At 59.6% G+C, this 18,617-nt stretch overlaps 1 protein-coding gene across 8 annotated transcripts in view; it reads right to left on the minus strand.

Annotated features, from left to right (window-relative positions):
• Positions 1 to 18,617, minus strand: part of KDM4B (lysine demethylase 4B) — a 132,799-nt gene that overhangs the window by 75,348 nt on the left and 38,834 nt on the right. For all 8 annotated transcript variants that reach the window (XM_045804313.2, XM_045804312.2, XM_045804311.2 and 5 more), the window contains exons 3-6: positions 11,346 to 11,511; positions 5,894 to 6,069; positions 4,942 to 5,056; positions 556 to 749 (exon numbers count right to left, since the gene is read on the minus strand). In XM_045804313.2, coding sequence (XP_045660269.2) covers positions 556 to 749; positions 4,942 to 5,056; positions 5,894 to 6,069; positions 11,346 to 11,486 — 626 coding nt within the window. In that variant the 5' untranslated portion in view covers positions 11,487 to 11,511. The remainder of the gene's footprint in view (positions 1 to 555; positions 750 to 4,941; positions 5,057 to 5,893; positions 6,070 to 11,345; positions 11,512 to 18,617) is intronic.

Here is an 18,617-nt window from a genome sequence, read left to right on the forward strand (position 1 = left end):
CGGAAGCTGGATGTGAAGGGGGTGCTCGGCTCACAGATTCCAGAACACAGATCGCGCTGGACGTTCCACCCAGCCTGCCGGGCCCATCGCTCCCAGGGTGGCCTTCAGGGCGCGAGCCCACTCCAGCCCTGCAAACCGTGGTTGGCCCACACCCCTGACAGCAGGGGGCTGGCAGCTAACGCCGCCCCTGAACCTGGAGGCCACAGGGGAAGCCAGGGGAGGCTCAGGGCTCACAGCCACCGCTCCCCCGGGCCCACAGCCCCAGGAAGAGTCCCCAGCACAACAGACACTCCATGGACGCCGCCCCCACGGGTGCAAACCATGAGCTCCGGGGAGCAGGAAGCTCGTCTCTGGGGACACGCACCCCCATCACCAACTGAGGCTGCCCCTGAAGCCAACTGGGGCCGGGCCAACAGAGCACAAGCTGCTGGAGCCCCTCAACTTTTGCCTGCCCGGTCACAGGCCCCCCCTGTCCCCAGGGGCCACCCACGCCGGCTCCCCTGAGGAGCCCTGGGCAGCCCCTCCCCATGGCCCGGCTGCTGGCAGGACACTCACCAGGACTTGGGCTCCCCGAAGTGCAGGTAGTTGATGCTGTAGAGGTCCATGTCCTCCGTGTGCCAGGCGAAGGTGGTCTTCCACATGCCGAAGTACAGGTAGGGGGTGTTGACGCCCTCGATGATGGTGCCACACTCGCGCTCCACCATGTCCAGGATGGTCCGCAGGCTCCCGATGTTCCACTGGGCCACATCCTGCAGGACGGCGAGCATGCAGTTGGTGGCGGGTCACCCCCAGGGGCTGGCGGGAGCACAGGAAGGCTACAGGGCGGCCCCCACAGAGGGCCCGAGAGCTCGCAGTCAACCCCAAACCTGCCCACGTCAGAGCCTCACCCGCTCCAGCGTCTGAAACCCAGCAGGGGCTACTCCCACCCGGAGACACCAGCCCCTAGGCCTGGGCCAGGCAGTCAGGCAGGCCCTTCTCCGGATGACACACTGAGCTGTGCATTAATCACAGGCAGCGAAGGCCACGCTGTGAAGGCTGAGGTTTGGTCATGAATAATTAACATGCCTCAAAGTCAATGACATGGAAGTAGGAAGACAATCGTGGAGCGGGGGTAGCTCAGCAAACATGCCAGACAGTCCTTCCGGCACCTTCCGCCAGAGGAGACAGGGACGGTTTTCGGAACCAGGCAAACAAGGCCAGAATCCCTGCCTGCTGGACTCATCTATTTCTGATGCCACAGACAGGTCCCATCTTGTCATGACAGCTCCTAACACATCAATCCATTTCTGGCCCCCGGAGAACCCTCCACGTCTGCTGAGATGCTGAGTGGGCGTCGGCATTCTCTCTGGCCCAAGCCCACCCTGCCCAACACCCCACTCATACCCTCCCCGTCACAACAGGTCCCTGAACCAGGGGTTGGTCCTGGCAAGATGAGCCCCTGGCAGAAGCCTGGAACATAAGCACAAAATCACAAGCGCTCAAGGAAAACAAAAACAGATAAATTGGATTTCATCCAATTAAAAACTTCTGTGCTTTAAAAAAAAAAATCAAGAAAGTGAAAAAGAGAACGCACAGAAGGGGGGAAATACATGTGAGTCATCTATCAGGTAAGAGACTGGTTGTGTCCTCTCTGAAGATCTCCTGTAACTACAACAGAAAAACAAATAACCCGATTAAAAAATGGGTAAAGAGCCTAAATGGACGTTTCTCCTTAAAGAAGATGTACACGGTTCACCAGCAGGTGCAAAGATGCTCAACGTCATTAACCCACAGAAAACCTCAAATCAAAACCCCAGCGCCAACACCACGTCACGCCAGCTAGGACGGCAGGGTCACACAGACAGACAGTAACAAGTATCGGGAAGGAAGGGGAGGAGGCGGGGACCTCAGACACTCCCTCCTGCTGCGGATGGGAAACGGGGCGACCTCTGGGGGAAAACACAGACCGTTCCTCAGAAGGTAAACGTGGAGCGAGCACGTGAGGAGTGCAATTCTCCACCTAGGGACGTGCCCGAGAGCAATGAAAACATAAGTCTGCACAAACACTTGCACACGCACATTCACAGACACATGACTCACCGTGGCCAAACACTGGAAACAATCCAAGTGAATGGTTAACACGACGTGTCCACCACTCACGGCGGGCCACTGGGCACAGGTGGGAGCCAGGCGCACACCGGCGCTGCCCGGGGGCGGACCCGAGCCCATGACGCTCAGGGAGGGAACCAGACACAGAAGGCCCCACGGTGTGTTAAGTCCACGTGTGTGACACGTCCGGAACAGGCTCCTCCAGACGGGAAAGGGGCTCGTGGGGGCCGGGCAGGGGACGGGGAGTGACGGCTGATGAGGAAGGGGCTTCTTTTTTGGGCTCATGAGTGTTCTGGAATTGATTGTGGTGATGGCTGCACGACTCAGTGAAATACAGTAGAAACTGTTCAATTGTATGCTCTATGTGGGGGAACTATATGGTGTGTGAATTACATCTCAACAATGCTTCCTTCCAAAAAGACGCAGGAAGTCAAGACAATGGACAAACGAGCGAACAATCCCCACAAGCACTAACTTTGTAGAACTCGGTGGAAAAGAGCAGCCCGTTTGACAAACAGGCATGTGACTCCCCACTCGTCCTAAACGCAACTCAGGAACTTCAGCTCTCCCAACCCGCCGGCTGTTGGGGTCAGATTCCCTTCCTAGAAGTCAGGATCCGGAGTCCAGGAAGCCGAGCTGCAGGGCCAGCGCCGGCCCACAAGCTCCGGAGCGTCATCCCAACTGTGGCCGCGCCAAGAGCACCGATGGCTGAGACTGCGCACGGAGAGTGGGATGGGGACAGGGACAAGGATCCCGGCTGCTGAGCCTCAAGGTCCCCACCTGAGGCAGGGAGGAGGACAGAACGTCACAAACATCAAGAACGGGGCTCCTGCAGAGGCCCCAGGAAAATCGCTCTCCTCGTGCTCTCGCAGAGCAGGGGTGCAGCAACAGGGACACCCACTGCTGGCCTCCTGCCAGATCCCTTCAAGGAGGTGCCACAAGCCCAGATGGAATGGGGTCGGAGGCAAGCCCTGATAGGGGGCTGCCACGATGGGGCCGCCACGATGGGGCCCTCTGGACCTTGGCAGCCTGACGTGGGAAATGGGGCTTGGGAAGCTGGGCCCCTCTTAGAGGCCCAGGAAGCCCTTGAAGCCAGCGCAGAAATGGGGAACAGTGGCAGCGCAGGCGTCTGGAAGAGGCACACAGGACCAGCAGCCACCACCCAGGTGGACGGACCCAGACAGGCCCCAAAAAGCCCAGGGACATGGCCCCACTGTTCCCCACTCAATCTGCCATAGGAATTTCTACGCCTTGAGCCAGGCGCAAGGGCAAGCTGGCTCATGGTGCCGAACGCTTCTGCAACCATAAACAGGGCAACCGCTCACAGTCCTGGAAAGTTTGAGGTCCTGGGGTAAGCCACATGCCAGCTGAGGTGTGCTGGGGGCAGCATGAGAGACTGGGCTGTGCCCCCTCATGTTAGATGTGTGTGTGCCCACAGGGCCTCTGGGACCCTGTCCTCCTGTCCTCGCCACACCCAAGGTGTGCATGCAGCTCTGCCCTCAGACTGCACACTCACGAGGGTAAGGCCTGGCCACGTGGCCTCAAAAGCTTCCAATTGCTGTGGAGTCAAGGCCAAGTGGATGAGCTCATGGTCCCAGGGAAAAGCCCAACCTCCTCGTTCAGGACGCCCTTGCTGGAGGACAGCCACACACCTGCCATATCCCTTCTAGTGGATGGGGAAACCGAGGTCCAAAAAGGGGGAACCAGGGCCAGGAGTCAGCTTGGTCCCTGACCTCCCAGGGCGAGGGCGTCTCCCTCACGTTCAGAGGGGTGAGCTCCCTTTGAGACTGACACGCCCTTGGTGCCCAGCTCAGAGGAACAAACCTGCCCCCACCATGAAGCAGGACCCCCTAGTTGGAAGACCAGTGGGCCACAGGTCAGACAGGTTCCCCAAGCTGGGCAAACTGCTGGGACCCACACAATGGTCACATCCTTCCAACACCTTTCAGGAAATACAAGTGACCACCAACTTCCTATTGGGTTCAGGAAGATCTGACCCTTCTCAGGAGGGGGCTTTATTCCCACCCACACCAGCCCCACCCAAGCCCAGGACTCAGGAGGCACCCCCAGCTATTCTCACAAGGACCATGGATGAGTGGACAGAATGTTCCAGCAAGAGATGACCTTCGGAGTGATGATTCAGGGCAGGGGGCAGAGATGACAGCTGAGGGGCCACCCTGGGGAGAGCCCCAGGGCAAAACACATGCAGGAGAGAGTCAAGCTTAAGAGCTTAGAAATCAATCAGTCTTGATAGATCCACCCCAGGGTTATCAAAGGGCCCATAAAAATTAATAAACTGCCCCCTAAAAGAGTGTGGGTCCCACTCAAACCCCCACCTGCTAAACAGCAGCACCCTGTGGGGCCTCAGCATCACGTCTCCACCAGTGTCTGGTCTATGCCCCTGGACAGGCCAAGACCAGCATGCGGCCCCTCCGTTGCCCCAGGTACCCCCAGGGCCCTCCTAGCCCAGCCCAGGGGCTAGAACTCAGGGCCCCAGGGCTCCCCGAAGACACAGTGAGAGGAACTGGAGAGGAAAAGTACTAGACGAACTAAGAATAAGGAGGCCCCTGGGAGGTCAGCTGCAGGCTACCTGAGGTCAGATCAGGGCAGGAGGGACTAACAGTTTCGTAGGAAAGATTCTGCAGATCAGAAACACCCCTAGATCCCTTCTTTCTTCACTGAGACTCGACATGTGGTTGTAACCAGAGTCTGGACAGAACGCCCAGCTAAGCTGGCCACGGCATGGTAACATCCGGGTTTCATGATAAAGTCCCATTCACACGCCTTTCCCTCCACCGCTTACCAGGCGTCCCTCATTCCCCCAGAATCTCTCGGGGGGCCCTGGGTACTCACGTCATCATACAAAGAGCCACTGATGTCAGCCCCGTAGATGGGAGAGACAAAGGTGAGGTTCTTCCAGTACTTGCGCTCCAGGTCATCGAAGTCCTGGTGCCGTGGGGTACAGTACCTGGCGAACGAACAGCACAGCGACCATGGCCATGGGGCTCACCCCTCCGGGGCGCGGTTACATGCGCACTCTCCGTCCCCACCTCGGGGCACAGCGTGGAGAATGTGGATGTGGCCCTGGGAGAGCGTTTATTTGGGGCTGAGGGGGGTACGTGATGGGCAGTAGGCCCCCCCCCGGAATGACGCCCACTCGTCCCATCTCGTCGGTCACCAGGGCCTGGGGCACCCGAGTCAGAACACACGCCGGGGACAGCTGGAGTAGGTGAGGGGCGCAGGCTCTGGTTCTCATCAGCCCTCTGCTCTGCAAATACCAACAGCACCGACCAGAGGCCAGGCCCTGTCTCGGGGGCCAGGACGGCAGGACAAGGCAGACGACGCCCTGCTCCCGTGGGATGCTTATGTCTGAGAGCAAAGAGACCGCTGGAAAGGCACACATTTCAGTAAGCGAGGGAGGCTTGGGGAACAGAGAACAAGGAAGAGTCGACACTGGAAGCGGGCGTCCAAGTGAGCCCGGGGTGTGTGCTGTGAATGCCTGCCTGCAAATGCACCCGGATGTGCAAGGGAATGCATGAGCGTGCCTGTGAGTGAACTAGGAAACAGTACTTGGAAACATGTGTCAGGGAGCCCTTACCCAAGGAGATGCCATCGGACCAGAGATGTCATGGGAGGGTGTGGGGAAGCACTCCAGGGACAGAAGACACGGACCAGTCCCCACCATGCCCTACTCTCTCTGCACCCCCAGAGTCAGGAGCTGCCTAGGGGCCCTCAGGTATGGTTCCACCTCAGAGACGGGGTTTCGGGGCCCCCCATGACACCCGCCTCACCCGCAGCCACGTACTTCTCGCTGTTGGCCAGGCGGCGGTACTCCCCGACCGTCATGGCCTTCTTCTGGATGTTGTACTGTGTGAAGAGGCCCGACTGGCCCGTCACCACCTGCTGGATGGGGGCCGGGATGACCACGTCGTCGATGTCATCATACGTCTGCCGGGGCTTCCACTCCTTTGGGGGGATGATCTGCGAGACGAGAGGGGAGTCAGCGGCGCCTCCAGATAGGAGGACAAACTGCCCTCCCCCAGGAGACCGGCGGCGGCTCCCTGGGAACGCGTCCGGGCCCCACACCGCAGGGGCACCAGGAACCATCTCCACACTTCCTCAAACTCCCAGGTGGCCTGTGGGGGCCATGGGCACTACCACTGGGGCGCAGCTGTGCTGGCCTCCCGACGCCACCCATCGGGCCCTCTGCAGCTCAGCCTGGGCTCTGAGAGCTGGGAACGGTAGCCCCCCAGAGCCCAGGGCCCGGCCCCCATGCATATGTGCGCGATCACAAACAGGCGGGGGGCCGGGGCTCCCACACTCTCGCCCGGTCAGGTGCTCTGCGGCCCACCCCCGGCTGTGGAAGACAGCACTGCGAGCCTGGCTCAGGACCACCAGGGCCAGGCTGGGAGTCCGGGACACCTCCTAGAGACAAGCACAGCTCTGGGTGCCGGGGGGGACATGGAACAGCAAAGCTCCATGGCGGCCTTCCACTGCGGGAGCGAGCAGATAGTACGATGCGGTAAGGGATAAGGAAACTAGAAAGGGCACAGACCCTGAGTGCAAAGAACAGAGAAGTGCTGGTGAGGCACCAGACGCAGGAGAGCGATAATGCCATAAATCCAAGCGGACAAGACCTGAGAGGGTCACTCTAAGGAACAGCGCGACCGTTTCACGGTGGCAGTGGGGCCTCCAGGCGACCACCCCCTGCCCCTCTCCAAGAGAGCCCCCAGAGGCCTGCAGGAAGGGCTTCTGGGAAGGGCTGCGCAGGGTGGGGAAGCATTGGGTCTCCACCGAGCTTGCCCGACTGGCCTCGTGGCCCTCCTGCTTCCCCTCCTCCGCTGGGCGTGGCCTCTGGGCCCAGCCGGGGCCTCCTGGGTGCCCGGCTCCCTGCTGCCAAGGCCCCTGGGGCCAACACAGCCGGTCTCTCCCAGTCCTGGGCAGGTGTTGCAAACAACAGCTCTCCTTCTGGGGCACCCAGCGAGCCACCCAGCAGCTTTGAGAAAAGGAACCAAACCAACCTGTTTTCAGTGCGGCAGCCAAGAACTCTGGGTAGGCCGAGGCCCAGGCCTCACCCAGCTCGGGGCGAATGAGGGAAGAACACCACACCAACGCCCAGGTGTGCCCACCGCTTCCAGAAAGGCTGAAATTCATTTGCCATCCCCAAGGATTCCCCGAGAGACATCAGGGCAACAAAACGTTTTGCTTGGCCATGGAAACACTCATTCTCCAGGTGCCAGTCGACAACAGAAAGGTGCCGCCCCCACCGTCAGCACTCGTGGGTTTACTGGCGGCACATAAATAAGTAACAGCAGCAGTAAGAGGAAGTCAGAGGCTCTCACCCGGGCTGACCCTGCTCCCAGAGGACACTGGGCCATGTCTGGGGACGTCTGTGGCTGTCCGACAGGGGGCTCCTGGCATCAAAGTGGTGGGGCCAGGAATGCTGCTCAGGCCCCACAGCGCCCAGGATGCCCCACAGGAACGACCCGCCTCGACGTCAACGGAGCCCAGGCCGGGAACCCCGATTTACGTTAAATGGAGACACGGCTGCTCCGTCAAAGCTCTTTCTGGGGACATGCCCTCCCCCCACTCCCTGGCCACAGCTGCAATAAGCCACATGGGTGTCCATGTGTGGTATGAGGCCTCATGACAACGGGGTGCTGGGGGCAGCCTGCGGGTCGACGGTTTTCTTAGATTTCAAGTGAGAAATCTGAAGAATCAGGTGATCAACTAACCCACTTGAGACCGGAAACGCAAAAACTACAAATGAAAGGGCCGGTGGCCCCAGCGTGGGAGACACTCTCGCAGAGGAGTGGCGTCTGGGCCGAAGGGCTGTGAGCCTGAGCTCTTTGGCCACGTGGGCAGCGCCTCCTCTTCCCAGAGAAGCCGGTGGTTCCTCCTGCCCCCACGTGTGCTCGCGGGGGAACTGGGACTTCGCCCCTCCAGTTCCGTCCCACGAAGCCCGCCCAGGAACCAAGGCTGCACAAGGAAGCAAACACGTCACTCCCAAAGCTTCGGCTCCCTTCTGTGAGCCCTGGGCCCCTCTGCTCGTCTCTCCCCGTCACGGGCGCTGCTGGGTACAGACACCTGAAAACCGGAGAAGGACGCTTGGGGCGCACGAACTACGCTTGTGCGGACACACACTAGGCAGGTTCTGAAACACGCACGTGACGGAGAGCCACTTCCAGCGGGTCTAGGACCCCAAGCCCTTGGGAAGATCAATGTGCTGTCGCCTGATGCCCTCAAATCTCTGCGAGACCAGGGTCTGAAGGGAGGCTCTCGGGCGAGCCACCTCTAACGGATACCAGCGGATGACATCTGAGCGTCCTGACTGCACCCGGTGCCTGGAGGGCATGCGTGGCCCTGGACAGACCCTCCCTTGCAGCTCCTGGAGGGCAAGCCTCAGCCAGGTTGCCAGCGGCGGACAGGCCACACTCCCCAGGTAAATGAGGCGGCACCAGGCAGTCGGCTCGGGGTGTCTGAGCAGCTGGGTTAGAAGGTGCGGGGGACCCTGTAGGAGGGAATGAAGTGAGGGGCCAGCCTCTGCCCCCAACACCTCCCGCTCCACAAGCCATTTTGCAGGTGGTGGGACAGGTGGCTAAAGGCGGTGCCGGGGCACCTCCTGCCTGCAGGGACAGTCCTTAGGGACACAACCAAGCACCGCAGAATCTTGATCCCTCCCGCAGGACCCAACGCCATGCCCCTGCCTGGCTCCCTCCCACCCCAGCGCTTCCCAAGCAGCCTCGGGGGTGGGGGGTGCAGAACCGGCCTGAGAGGGCAGGGGGATGCACAGAGCAGCCAAGGAACAAGACAGGGGTGCCCCAATAGCCCCAGAGTGGGGCCCCCCACACCCTCAGAGCCTCTTCTGGCTCTGGACCCTGGCCCCCAGCTATACCTGCTGAATAGCCACCCCCACCCAATTCCACAGGGCCCTACGCAACTTTTGTGGGGGGGTGGGGAATTCGGCTGTGATGAGACTGAAAACCCTTAGCACTACGCACACGAATGCACAAAGAAGGGCGGTCAAGACCAACGAGACCAGGGTGAGGGGAGGTCGGCACCTGCAGAGCTGGCTTGGGCCAGCAGGACACCGTGCCCCTTCTCCAAAGAGGCCAGCAGCCCTGAGAGCTGGGGCCCCCTCTGAGAGAAGCAGTGGTTGCCCAAGGCCCCTGGCACATGCCTCCCGAGCCCCGCCTGTCCCCCCAGAGTGGGAGGGAGGCTGCTGAGGGACTCGAGGGACCGCCATGCAGTCCCAGCCAGGTGTGCACGTGTGGTCGGCACAACTCTGCAACTGCCAACGTCCTCCGGCCTGTGCCTCGGTGCGACAGAACGCCGTGCCCTCCCCGCCCCCCCTCCCCGCACACATAGGCGATGACCAGTCAGAGAAAACTGCCAACAGAATCCCATGTGAGAAGCTAAAAAAGGAGCACACAAAACTAAAAGCAGAGGGAAAACAGACCCAGGAAACTCCCACCTCAGGAGACACCCAGTCCAAACAGTTTCCTCCGATCCAAAGAAATTAGCAAAAAATTACTCCACTGGGACTAGAGCTCAAAGCAGCAACACTGGGGCTCAAAGGAGCAGCACAGAGGCCGAGAAGGAGATGAACCGGGAAGGAGCACAGGCAGGCAGAGGCACGGGGAGACTGGGTCACAGGGGACACGGAGCCCGCAGCCACCACAGCGCTGTGAATGGAAAACTCGAGAAATGGCCAGGGCCATGGGGCCGGCCAGAACACAGGAGCCCCAGACAGTGAGACAGAAGAAACGAGCAGGGATGAGAGCTGTGGGGGCCTCAAGGTGCCCCGGGCAGAGATGTGCAGGACAGCAACTTGCTACACCTTCCAGCAAGGGTCGACTTGAACCAGAAACAGAAGGGCTGCCGCATCCCAGGAAAAGTAGAAGCAGGCCAATGACAGGAGACAAGGCAGAGGAACCCCCACCCCCCAACAAACACCCTACAACAGGGACCCTCGACAGGGCGGACCAGGCAGGAAACCGTCCCCTGACACTGGACACCTGCCCATCAGTCAGCCCCAAGAACCCGGGAGCTGACGGAGTTTAAAGGGAGAAGCAACGCTAACACAACAGCGGGGGCTCTGGTCCCCGACTGTCCGGATCGTAGAACGCTGTGTCCATGCTGGCGCTTGCACACGGACAAGATCAAGACGGAGGGGCGGGAAGCCGACGCAAGCAGCTGCCCGCCCTGTCTCCTTAGGCTGAGATTAGAGGCATGACCATAACAGGAGAGAGACTGATACCCGTAACAAAACCACCCAAACCAGGTAGGGGCAAGAATGGGGGGAGCGACTCTCCTCTCCCCACTACCGCCAGGCAGCAGCAAACCGTGGCCCTGGGCCAAATCCCGCCCGCCGCCTGCTTTTGCACGGCCCCGCGAGCCAAGAATGTGGGGTGTTGTTTTTTTCCTTTTCAAATGGTTAGGGGAAAACAACAACAACAAAAAAAATGTTTCGGGACCAGTGAAAGTCCCACGAAATTCACATTTCGGTGTGCATAAAGTTTTATTGGCACACAGCCACACCTACCGGCTCACAGGTCGCTGAGGTGGCGGGGCTGAGTGGTGGGACAGAGACCGCCCCGCCCGCAACGCTGACAATATTTGCTACCTGGCTCTTTGTGGAAAAGGTTCATTGACCCCTCAGTTTTAAGAACAGAGAACCAGGCACCTTAGAGAAAGAGCTAAGCACACCGGCAGCCACTAGGCCACACAACAAGCAGGTTACAAACCGTCCAGATGATCTGGAGAGCGGCGCCACGCACGCGGCTTCCCATGGACCGTTCTTGGTAAACTGCACACGGGCTGCACTTGTCTGTTTGCTATCACCACGCACTCACACGGACATGCGCACGAGCGACACATCATGGGAAGAGACACGGTTCACGGGTGCCGGTCTCCCCGGAAGCCTTCCCCGACTCTCGACGCCCTCTCGCCGCTGTCCGCCGCCCCGCCGCGGGATGAGCCTCACTGCGTGTTGCCGCCACAAGGCCCTAGGCGCCCACTGCCCCTGGGGCTGGCCTCGGCCATCGGCTCCCGCAGGGAAAGGGGCTGCGGGGCTCATGTCTGCGTGCCAGGCCTACAACAGAGCCTGGCACACAGGAAGAACTCCGTAACATTTTCTGACAACGAGATCAGGGCGGCTCGGTGGACACAAGCACAGCCACGCCAGGCCCAGGGCCCCAGGGCACGCACAGGGCCGGGCTGGTGGAAGGCGGCGCTGGGCCTGGGGCATCACCCACCTTGGCCAGGCCTGCCCGGTGGGCTCCCTGGGACTCGATGTAGGCCACGTATTTGTTGAAGTCCTTAAATTCTTCCATGGTTGGGCGAAACGTCATGATTTTACAGCTCGGGTTCTGGGCCCCATGATCCTCAGACCCCATGGCTGCCACGGAGAGGCTGTCACACCTGTGAGGGGAGGACAAGAGAGCATGAGCGCGTCAGTGCCGCCACCGGTCCAGACATGCTAACAATACCCACGGCCTCGGGAAGACAAAGGCAGGGGCCACGCAGCTAAGCTGGGGCCGGAGAGGAGCCTGGGAGCAGACTCCATCTCCCCGCACTGGCACAAAAAACCAAAATGACTGCAACTAATTAAAAACAGAGGCGCCCTAGTTCTCCAAGCCAACGCAATACTGGAAGCCGGAGTACTAATTTCAAACCAGGGGCCCTGAGAAATAAAAGCTTTCCTTATCGGGGACGTCTTATCTAGGTCCACTGGCATCAGCTTCAAATCAACGCATCTACTTCGGAGCCGGATACCCACACTGACAGCAGCCGGTGGCGGCTTTCGAAGGTGAATGAGGCTGTGTGTGAGAGTGTCACCCTCAGCTGCAACCAAGCCTGGAAGTTTCTGCGTAGGAGCCGAGAGTGTGGCTGATGTGCTGGCTCCGAGATTCACCATAGGCGCCCGGAGAGAGGCTGGGCATCAGGCTCCTCTTGGAGAGGCGGCCACACGCTGCAGTGGCCCCCTCCTGTTCCAGGAGTTAAGAGGACCCAGCGAGGCAGTCGGTGGCTCATCCCAAGCTGGGAGGGGCTTGGGGACAGACTCTGGGGAAGGGTCCCTTGGAAAAGGTCGGAAGCCAAGTGCATACAGACCTGAGAACCCGGAAGACAATTAGCCAAACCCAACTTCCTCTGAAGTGCAGGAAGACCACCGGCCCTGGGAGGGGGCTTCCAAGTCGCCTAGATGTGGCCGCAGCCTCCCCAAAGGCACTCCCCCTGGCAGGCACTAGAGGGCAGCATGAGCCCAGAAATCGCTGCTGAGGCCTGCACTATCTGCTGGGTAGGTGCTGGGAGACCCAGACACCCCTTCCAGACCCTGCTGGGGGTGGACTGATGGTGGTATTGATACCCCATTCCCCACCTGCGGTGAAGGGGCTGGGACCAGGGGGACAGCACTAAGGCCATGCTCTGATGACAGACTGCCTGCCAGTAAGGGCTCCTGAGGGTCCTGACACGGGGGGTCATCACCATCCTGGGCTAGGACCCCACCATGGCCCTCTGCCCCATGTACACAGCAAATCCCAAGGCCTCGCCTTGTGGAGTGGCCACAAAACGGGAGTGTGCATGGCAGTGCGGGACAGTGTGACAACAGCTCTGCATGGGATCACAAGGAACTCCCATGAAAACACAGCTTCATAAAGGGAAAGGGGTTGTCACCAACCTCCCTCCAGAGCAGCAGGGACCACAGGACCCAGGCCACAGCCAGGCTGCCCACCCAGGAGGCTGCCCCACCAGAGCGCCCTGACCAGTCCCTGGGACTGACCACCATGCCTTCCCAACCCAGCCCCCTAGCCTACATCCCCACCCCAGCCCCCTGCCCTCTCCCCTCCAGCCCAGATGCCACCATGTGGGGCTCGCTTATGGCCTATGCGGCTGGCAACAGGACACAGTGTCTGTCCTGGGGGAGCTCATGGTCTGAGGGGATGACCTTGACTCTGACACTCTTAGAACATCAGCGTGGACTGAGCTGGGCTGTCAGTTGTGGAGGGAGCCACAGAAGGGCGGGGTGGTGGGGAGACCACCCTAGGCAGGGACCTCAGATGAGACATGAGACACCAGCTTGAACTCAAAGAGGATAAGCTGCAGTTGCTCTCATCGGCCTTCCTCTGCCACTCCACTCCTGCCACCCCCCACTAGCCTCCCACCACCCCACTCCCCTACCCTGCCACCCCACTCCTTGCCTCCCCCAACCCTGCCACTCCCACCCCACTCCCTGCCACCCCCCAGGATTTTCCACACCCACAGCACAGTGCAATGAGCCCCCGGGGGACCCCGCTGACCACCCGTCTTGTGTGGATGAGGAACCCCGCCTGCGGCTGGACATGATCACCTGGTCGCAGCCCCTGGTCCTAAGCCCTCAGCCCGCTGTGGACAGTGCCCAGGTTGGCTGGCAGCGGGCAGGTGAGCACATAACAGTCCCCAGCCCTGTTGTATGTGACTGATGTGGGTGACTCGTCCACTCCACACAATCAGCTCATTTTGCACAGCTCACTGAGGCCTCAGGGGACATTATGTGCCCAGGCCACATGCAGGTAGGTGGCAGGGCCTGAGTCCCCACACTCAACAGCTCCCATCTTTGGCCTGGCCGGTCCTGGCCAGCTGGCTGCTTCTCCCCCCAGGCTAGCTCACGTGTGGCCTACAGGGGAGGGTGCACAGGCTCCTCTGAGCGCCTCGGGACAAGCAGTGTCACCTCCAGTGGGGGCTGCCTCCGGCCCGTCCGCCACCCGGTGCCAGCGGGGGGAGATGGCACCGTGTGGTACGCCCACCACCTCCCCAGGACCAGCTCATCCCAGCCAGAGCCAGGGCAGCCACACGCTCCCTCACGCATCAAAAATCACGATGCAGAGATGAGTTTTCCATCTAGGAGGTGGAAAGAGCAGATGATAAGACAGCAGGTGGGTTTTCTGCACATGCGCGCGAGCCAGACTCGCTTTACTCCAACCACCGGCATCACCGAGATGCAGCTCAGCGGCGGATTATGTGTGATTTTTCCTCGGCCTTATTTGTGCCTTTTGAAATGAAGGTTTTGAGTAGGTAAATATATAGAAGAAAATTAAAATGGTTTATAATCCCAACACTCCATACCCTTGACACGTTTTCTGAAGGAAGGCAAATAAAAAATCATACGTGTACACACTTAAGAAATGAGAAAGGAATCTCAGCGAACAGCAGCCCTGGGCCAACTTCCCAGTTTATTGGAAACACGGCGGGGGCAGAGGACCAAGTGAGCACCCCCTGAGGGACCGTGCAGGTCAGTCCGGAAAGACCACTGTGCTCTTCACAGGTCAGTGGCACGCCAAAAAGTGGGCACATTCACAATGGAATAATAAAAAGACAAACGGGCCAGTTTAAAAGTGGGCAAAGAGCTCAGACATTTCTCCAAAGAAAATACACACATGGCCAACAAGCACACGAAATGACGATCGACGTGATTAGCCATCAGGGACATGCAAACCAAAACCGTGACGAGAAACGCTTCACCCCCCCCACCCCAGGATGGTCTTTTAAAAAAAAAAAAGAAAGAAAGAAAAACAGACAACTAGTGCTGCGGAGGATGTGGAGAAATCAGAACCCTGACACACGGCTGGTGGGGTTCACGGAAAATGGGGCAGTCGCTGAGGAGAACAGTGCAATTTACACCTAGAATTACCAGATGACCCATTTCTACTCGTAGAAATAGGCCCAAGAGAAATGAAAACGTGTCCACACAAAAACGTGTGCATCCAGGTTCGCAGCAACATTGTCAACAACGGCCGAAAGGTAGAAACAACCCAAGTGTCCATCGACGGACCAACAGATGCACACGGCGTGTCCCCCACCCACAGGCACATCACTCGGCCACGAACAGAACTGAGGCACCGACATGCACTGCCCCGGGGACGGACCCCAAACCCATGCGCTCAGGGAAGGAACCAGACACAGAGGGCTGAGGTCTAGGGTTTCTTTATGGGGTGATGGAAATGTTCTGAAACTGACCGTGGTGACGGTCACGCGACTCCGGGAACACACTAGAGACCATGGGACTGTACCCGTTCAGTGGGCAAACTCTGTGTGTGAATTATAGTTCCGTAAGGCTGCTAACTACCCACCCCCGTTAGAAAGAGGGAGAGGTGGGTGGAGGGCGGCAAGAAGGAAAGAGGAAGAAAGTTCTGCCCTTGGAGAAACAAGAGCAGGCACCCAGAGACGCCGGCGCCCCGTGCGTGGAAGACGCACTCTTCATGAAGACACGTGGGGACAAGGGGGGAAATGTGAACATGGGCGGGATGCCGCGTGACACTAGGAAACGGCGGTTCATGTTCAGGATGTCGCTGTGTTACGTAGGGGTGCGGTCGTGATGCCTGTGATGCACGCCGAGATGCTTTGTTGAAACACAGACACGTGTGGAAGTACAGCAAAAGCGAGCGCGGCGGACACGGACACTTGCTGCCCGCCAGGCCCTTCCCACGTTGCTTCCCATCGGGGCTTGCACCCCTGCCCGCTGGCCCGCCGGGCTGCAGCCAGGCGCACCCTCCATCAGGGACCCCTTTCTCTCGGTCTTCCACACCGGGAAGAAGACCGTTCCTCCAGGGAGAAAGGCGCGCTGTTGGGGGGGAGCAAGGAGGGGATTTTATTTTCAACAATCTCTGGATCTCTTTCCATTCCACGCTGACAAACTCGCACAGAACTCCTCACGCTCGGCAGCTCTGAAGGCGCGAAGCCAGGGTGTATCCACTCTGCACTGGCCCTCGCGGACCCTGCGCAGGCCGTGGGGTGCTGGGGATCCTCCTTGGCTGAGCCAACCCCAGGGCCACCCTGGAACAGGAGGTCTTAAGTTCTGGAGCCAGAAGCAGCCAAGTCAGGAGCTGAACACGTCACAGAATGGCGAGTGAGAACTTCAAAGACAGATAAAGTCAGCATGACGGGGCAGCACCGGGCGGCAGGGGGCTGTTTGACTCAAATTTAATATCGAATACGAAGGGGGTGCAAGTCACACAGAGGTCTGGGGCGAGAGAAAACTCCAGGCAGAGGAAAGGATGTTGGCAGTGGCCGGGAAAAGGCGCAGACCGTGAGGCACAGTGGGGGCCAGGCCGCCGAGCAGGCTCCGTGGTGGAGTGTGTGCTGCGTGGGTTGACCGGGAAGCCACTGGAAGTTTAGAGCAAGGACACAGATCCCATTTACATCCTGAGAAAGCCCCCTCTGGCTGTGGGAAACGAACCACAGGTAGGGCCGGCCTCGTCGGGGCAAAAGACCCCAGCAGTCAGCACCGGCCCGTGTTTAATGCCTGGCTGTCACCCTCTTGAATTTCTTCCATTTTAGAATGAGGGGCATTGGGGTTTCGCTTGGCCCTGGGTCCCACAGGCTCTGCCGTCGGGCCTGGCTGCGCAGGGCCAGCATGGAAGCTGGCAGACAAGGGCAGAGCTCGGGACCACAGTGGTGAGGAGGAGGGGACTGGATGCATTTCGAGGACAGAGGCAACAAAACTTGCCAAGGGCGAGGAAGGAGGAATCAAGTGCAGGGAAGGGGGAGATGGAGGGCGCGGCAGGTGGGAGAGGTTGGTTTGGACAAGATTGTGGTGAGCGGGAGAATGCACCCCCCCCCCAGACAGCCAAGTCCTAATCCCCGAGACCTCTGACTATGCCCCCTTCTGCTGCAAAAGGGACTTTGCAGGTGAGATGAATTAAGGATGGGGATGATACTGGATCCTCACAAGAGGGAGAGAGGAGAGACGCGATGGGGGAGCAGAGGCTGGATGGATTCGAGGAAGGAGCCCCTAACCAGGGAGAGCAGGCAGTCCTCTGATGCTGAAAAAAATCACAAAAGTCAGTTCTGCCCTGACATCTGCGAAGGAGCCGCCCTCCCAGTGCCTTGCTTTTAGCCTGCAGGACTCACTCACACTCGTGGCCTCCCAGAAGTGGAAGAGAATCAAGCCACCAGGTTCGCAGCCGTTTGTTCCAGCAGCCTGGGAAGCTCTCGCGAGATCAGGCGAACGTGTTCCCAAAAAGCTCTTCGGGATTTCCATGAACGTGACCGCCCCCTCCCCCTCCCCCGGCCCATGAGACTCCCTGGGCTGTGTGAGCCATGGCCACCTCACACAATGGGCACCCCGGAGCCCTCATGTCCTCGGTCTGTTCGATCTGAGTGTCGCTCAACTTCCAGCCACATGCTCAGCATGCAGGAGGCGCAGGCCTGGGCTGGGCTGGGGGCTCCCCTCCATCCTTGCTGCTCCCCCACACCTGAGCCAGGCCCCACCACCTGTGCAGAGACTGGGCAGCATCCTGAAGCCAGAGCCAGCGGGGGTGTCCACCAGGTATATGCTTTAACAGGGAGGGCTGCCTCTTGGTGGGTTCCCCCCCACGACTCACCTGACCCGGCCCGCAAAATCTTGAACAGGAAAAGAAAGCATCCCTATCTCTGCTCCTCATTTTGAGGCTAAGAGCAGGTATCCAACAAGCACTCAAGCACGCACTCCAAATGGGTGAACTGCAAGCATGTGAATTATAGCTCAAGAAAGCTCTTAATTTTTTAAGGTCCTTTGTTTCCTGACCTGATGCTCACCTGCAGCCCATCACCTGGGACCAACGATCACAGCATGTGGCGGTAGTCCCCCGGCTGTCCCAGGCAGTCCCGGCAGCTCCTCCCCACACCCGGAAGAGGAACACTGTCCGCCCAGGGATGTGTCACAAGAGCAGAGACTTCGGGCCAGGCTGACCGGGGCTACCTGCTGGGGTCTGGGCCCAGGGAAGCTGAACTACACTGGCACCTGACCTGGGATAGCCTTCAAATGCAGGGACTCAAGAGCTGGGGATACAACACTCCGGCCACCCTGAGGAGTCCTCCACTACCACGGGCACCACACTGCCCAGCTGGGTGGCCGTCCTTCCCACCCCCACCACAGCACCACCTCTTCAGGAGAAGGCTCTCCCCGTATCTGGACTCCAACCCTGGGGCAGAAGCCCCCCAGATCCTGACAGTGGGGGTGCACTGAGCCACAAGAGCCGCCCCGGAGAGTGGGCGAGAAACGCCTGAGGGATGGGCCTCCCAGCGCCAGGCGACAGCCGCTCAGCCAGCGCCCAGCCTGTCCATCCGTATGGAAACCAGAATCAGAGATGAGAGGACTGCCCTGCCCAGGCGTCAGCCTGGTTTTCTGACCTACGGGCTCAGAGACTGACCCCCAGGGATTATGAGGCCCAATGGCAGACATTTTCCCGAAATGAAATGGGCGGGACCCGTATCTTCGAGGTTTTGACGTTCAGGACGCTGGAAAGTACGTCCTCTGAGCAAAGGAAGGTTAACCATGAGGGAACTACAACCTTGAGAAATATTCTACACTTGTCTTGGAAAGTATTAGGGGCTCCACGACACGAGGTCTGAAAGTTCCCTGAGGACCCCAGTCCTTCTCAGGGAGGCCCATCCCCTGCCCCAAGGGGGCATCTCTCCCCTAGCTCTCTATCCTGGCCCCTCACCTCCACCTGCTCCCGCCAGTCCCCGTCCCAGGCAGTCTGGCCACTGCGTGAAGCTCGAACCTCCTA

Source organism: Ursus americanus, chromosome 14 (assembly GCF_024610735.1).
Source record: "Ursus americanus isolate L20-20 chromosome 14, mUrsAme1.1.p, whole genome shotgun sequence".
NCBI lineage: Eukaryota > Metazoa > Chordata > Mammalia > Carnivora > Ursidae > Ursus > Ursus americanus.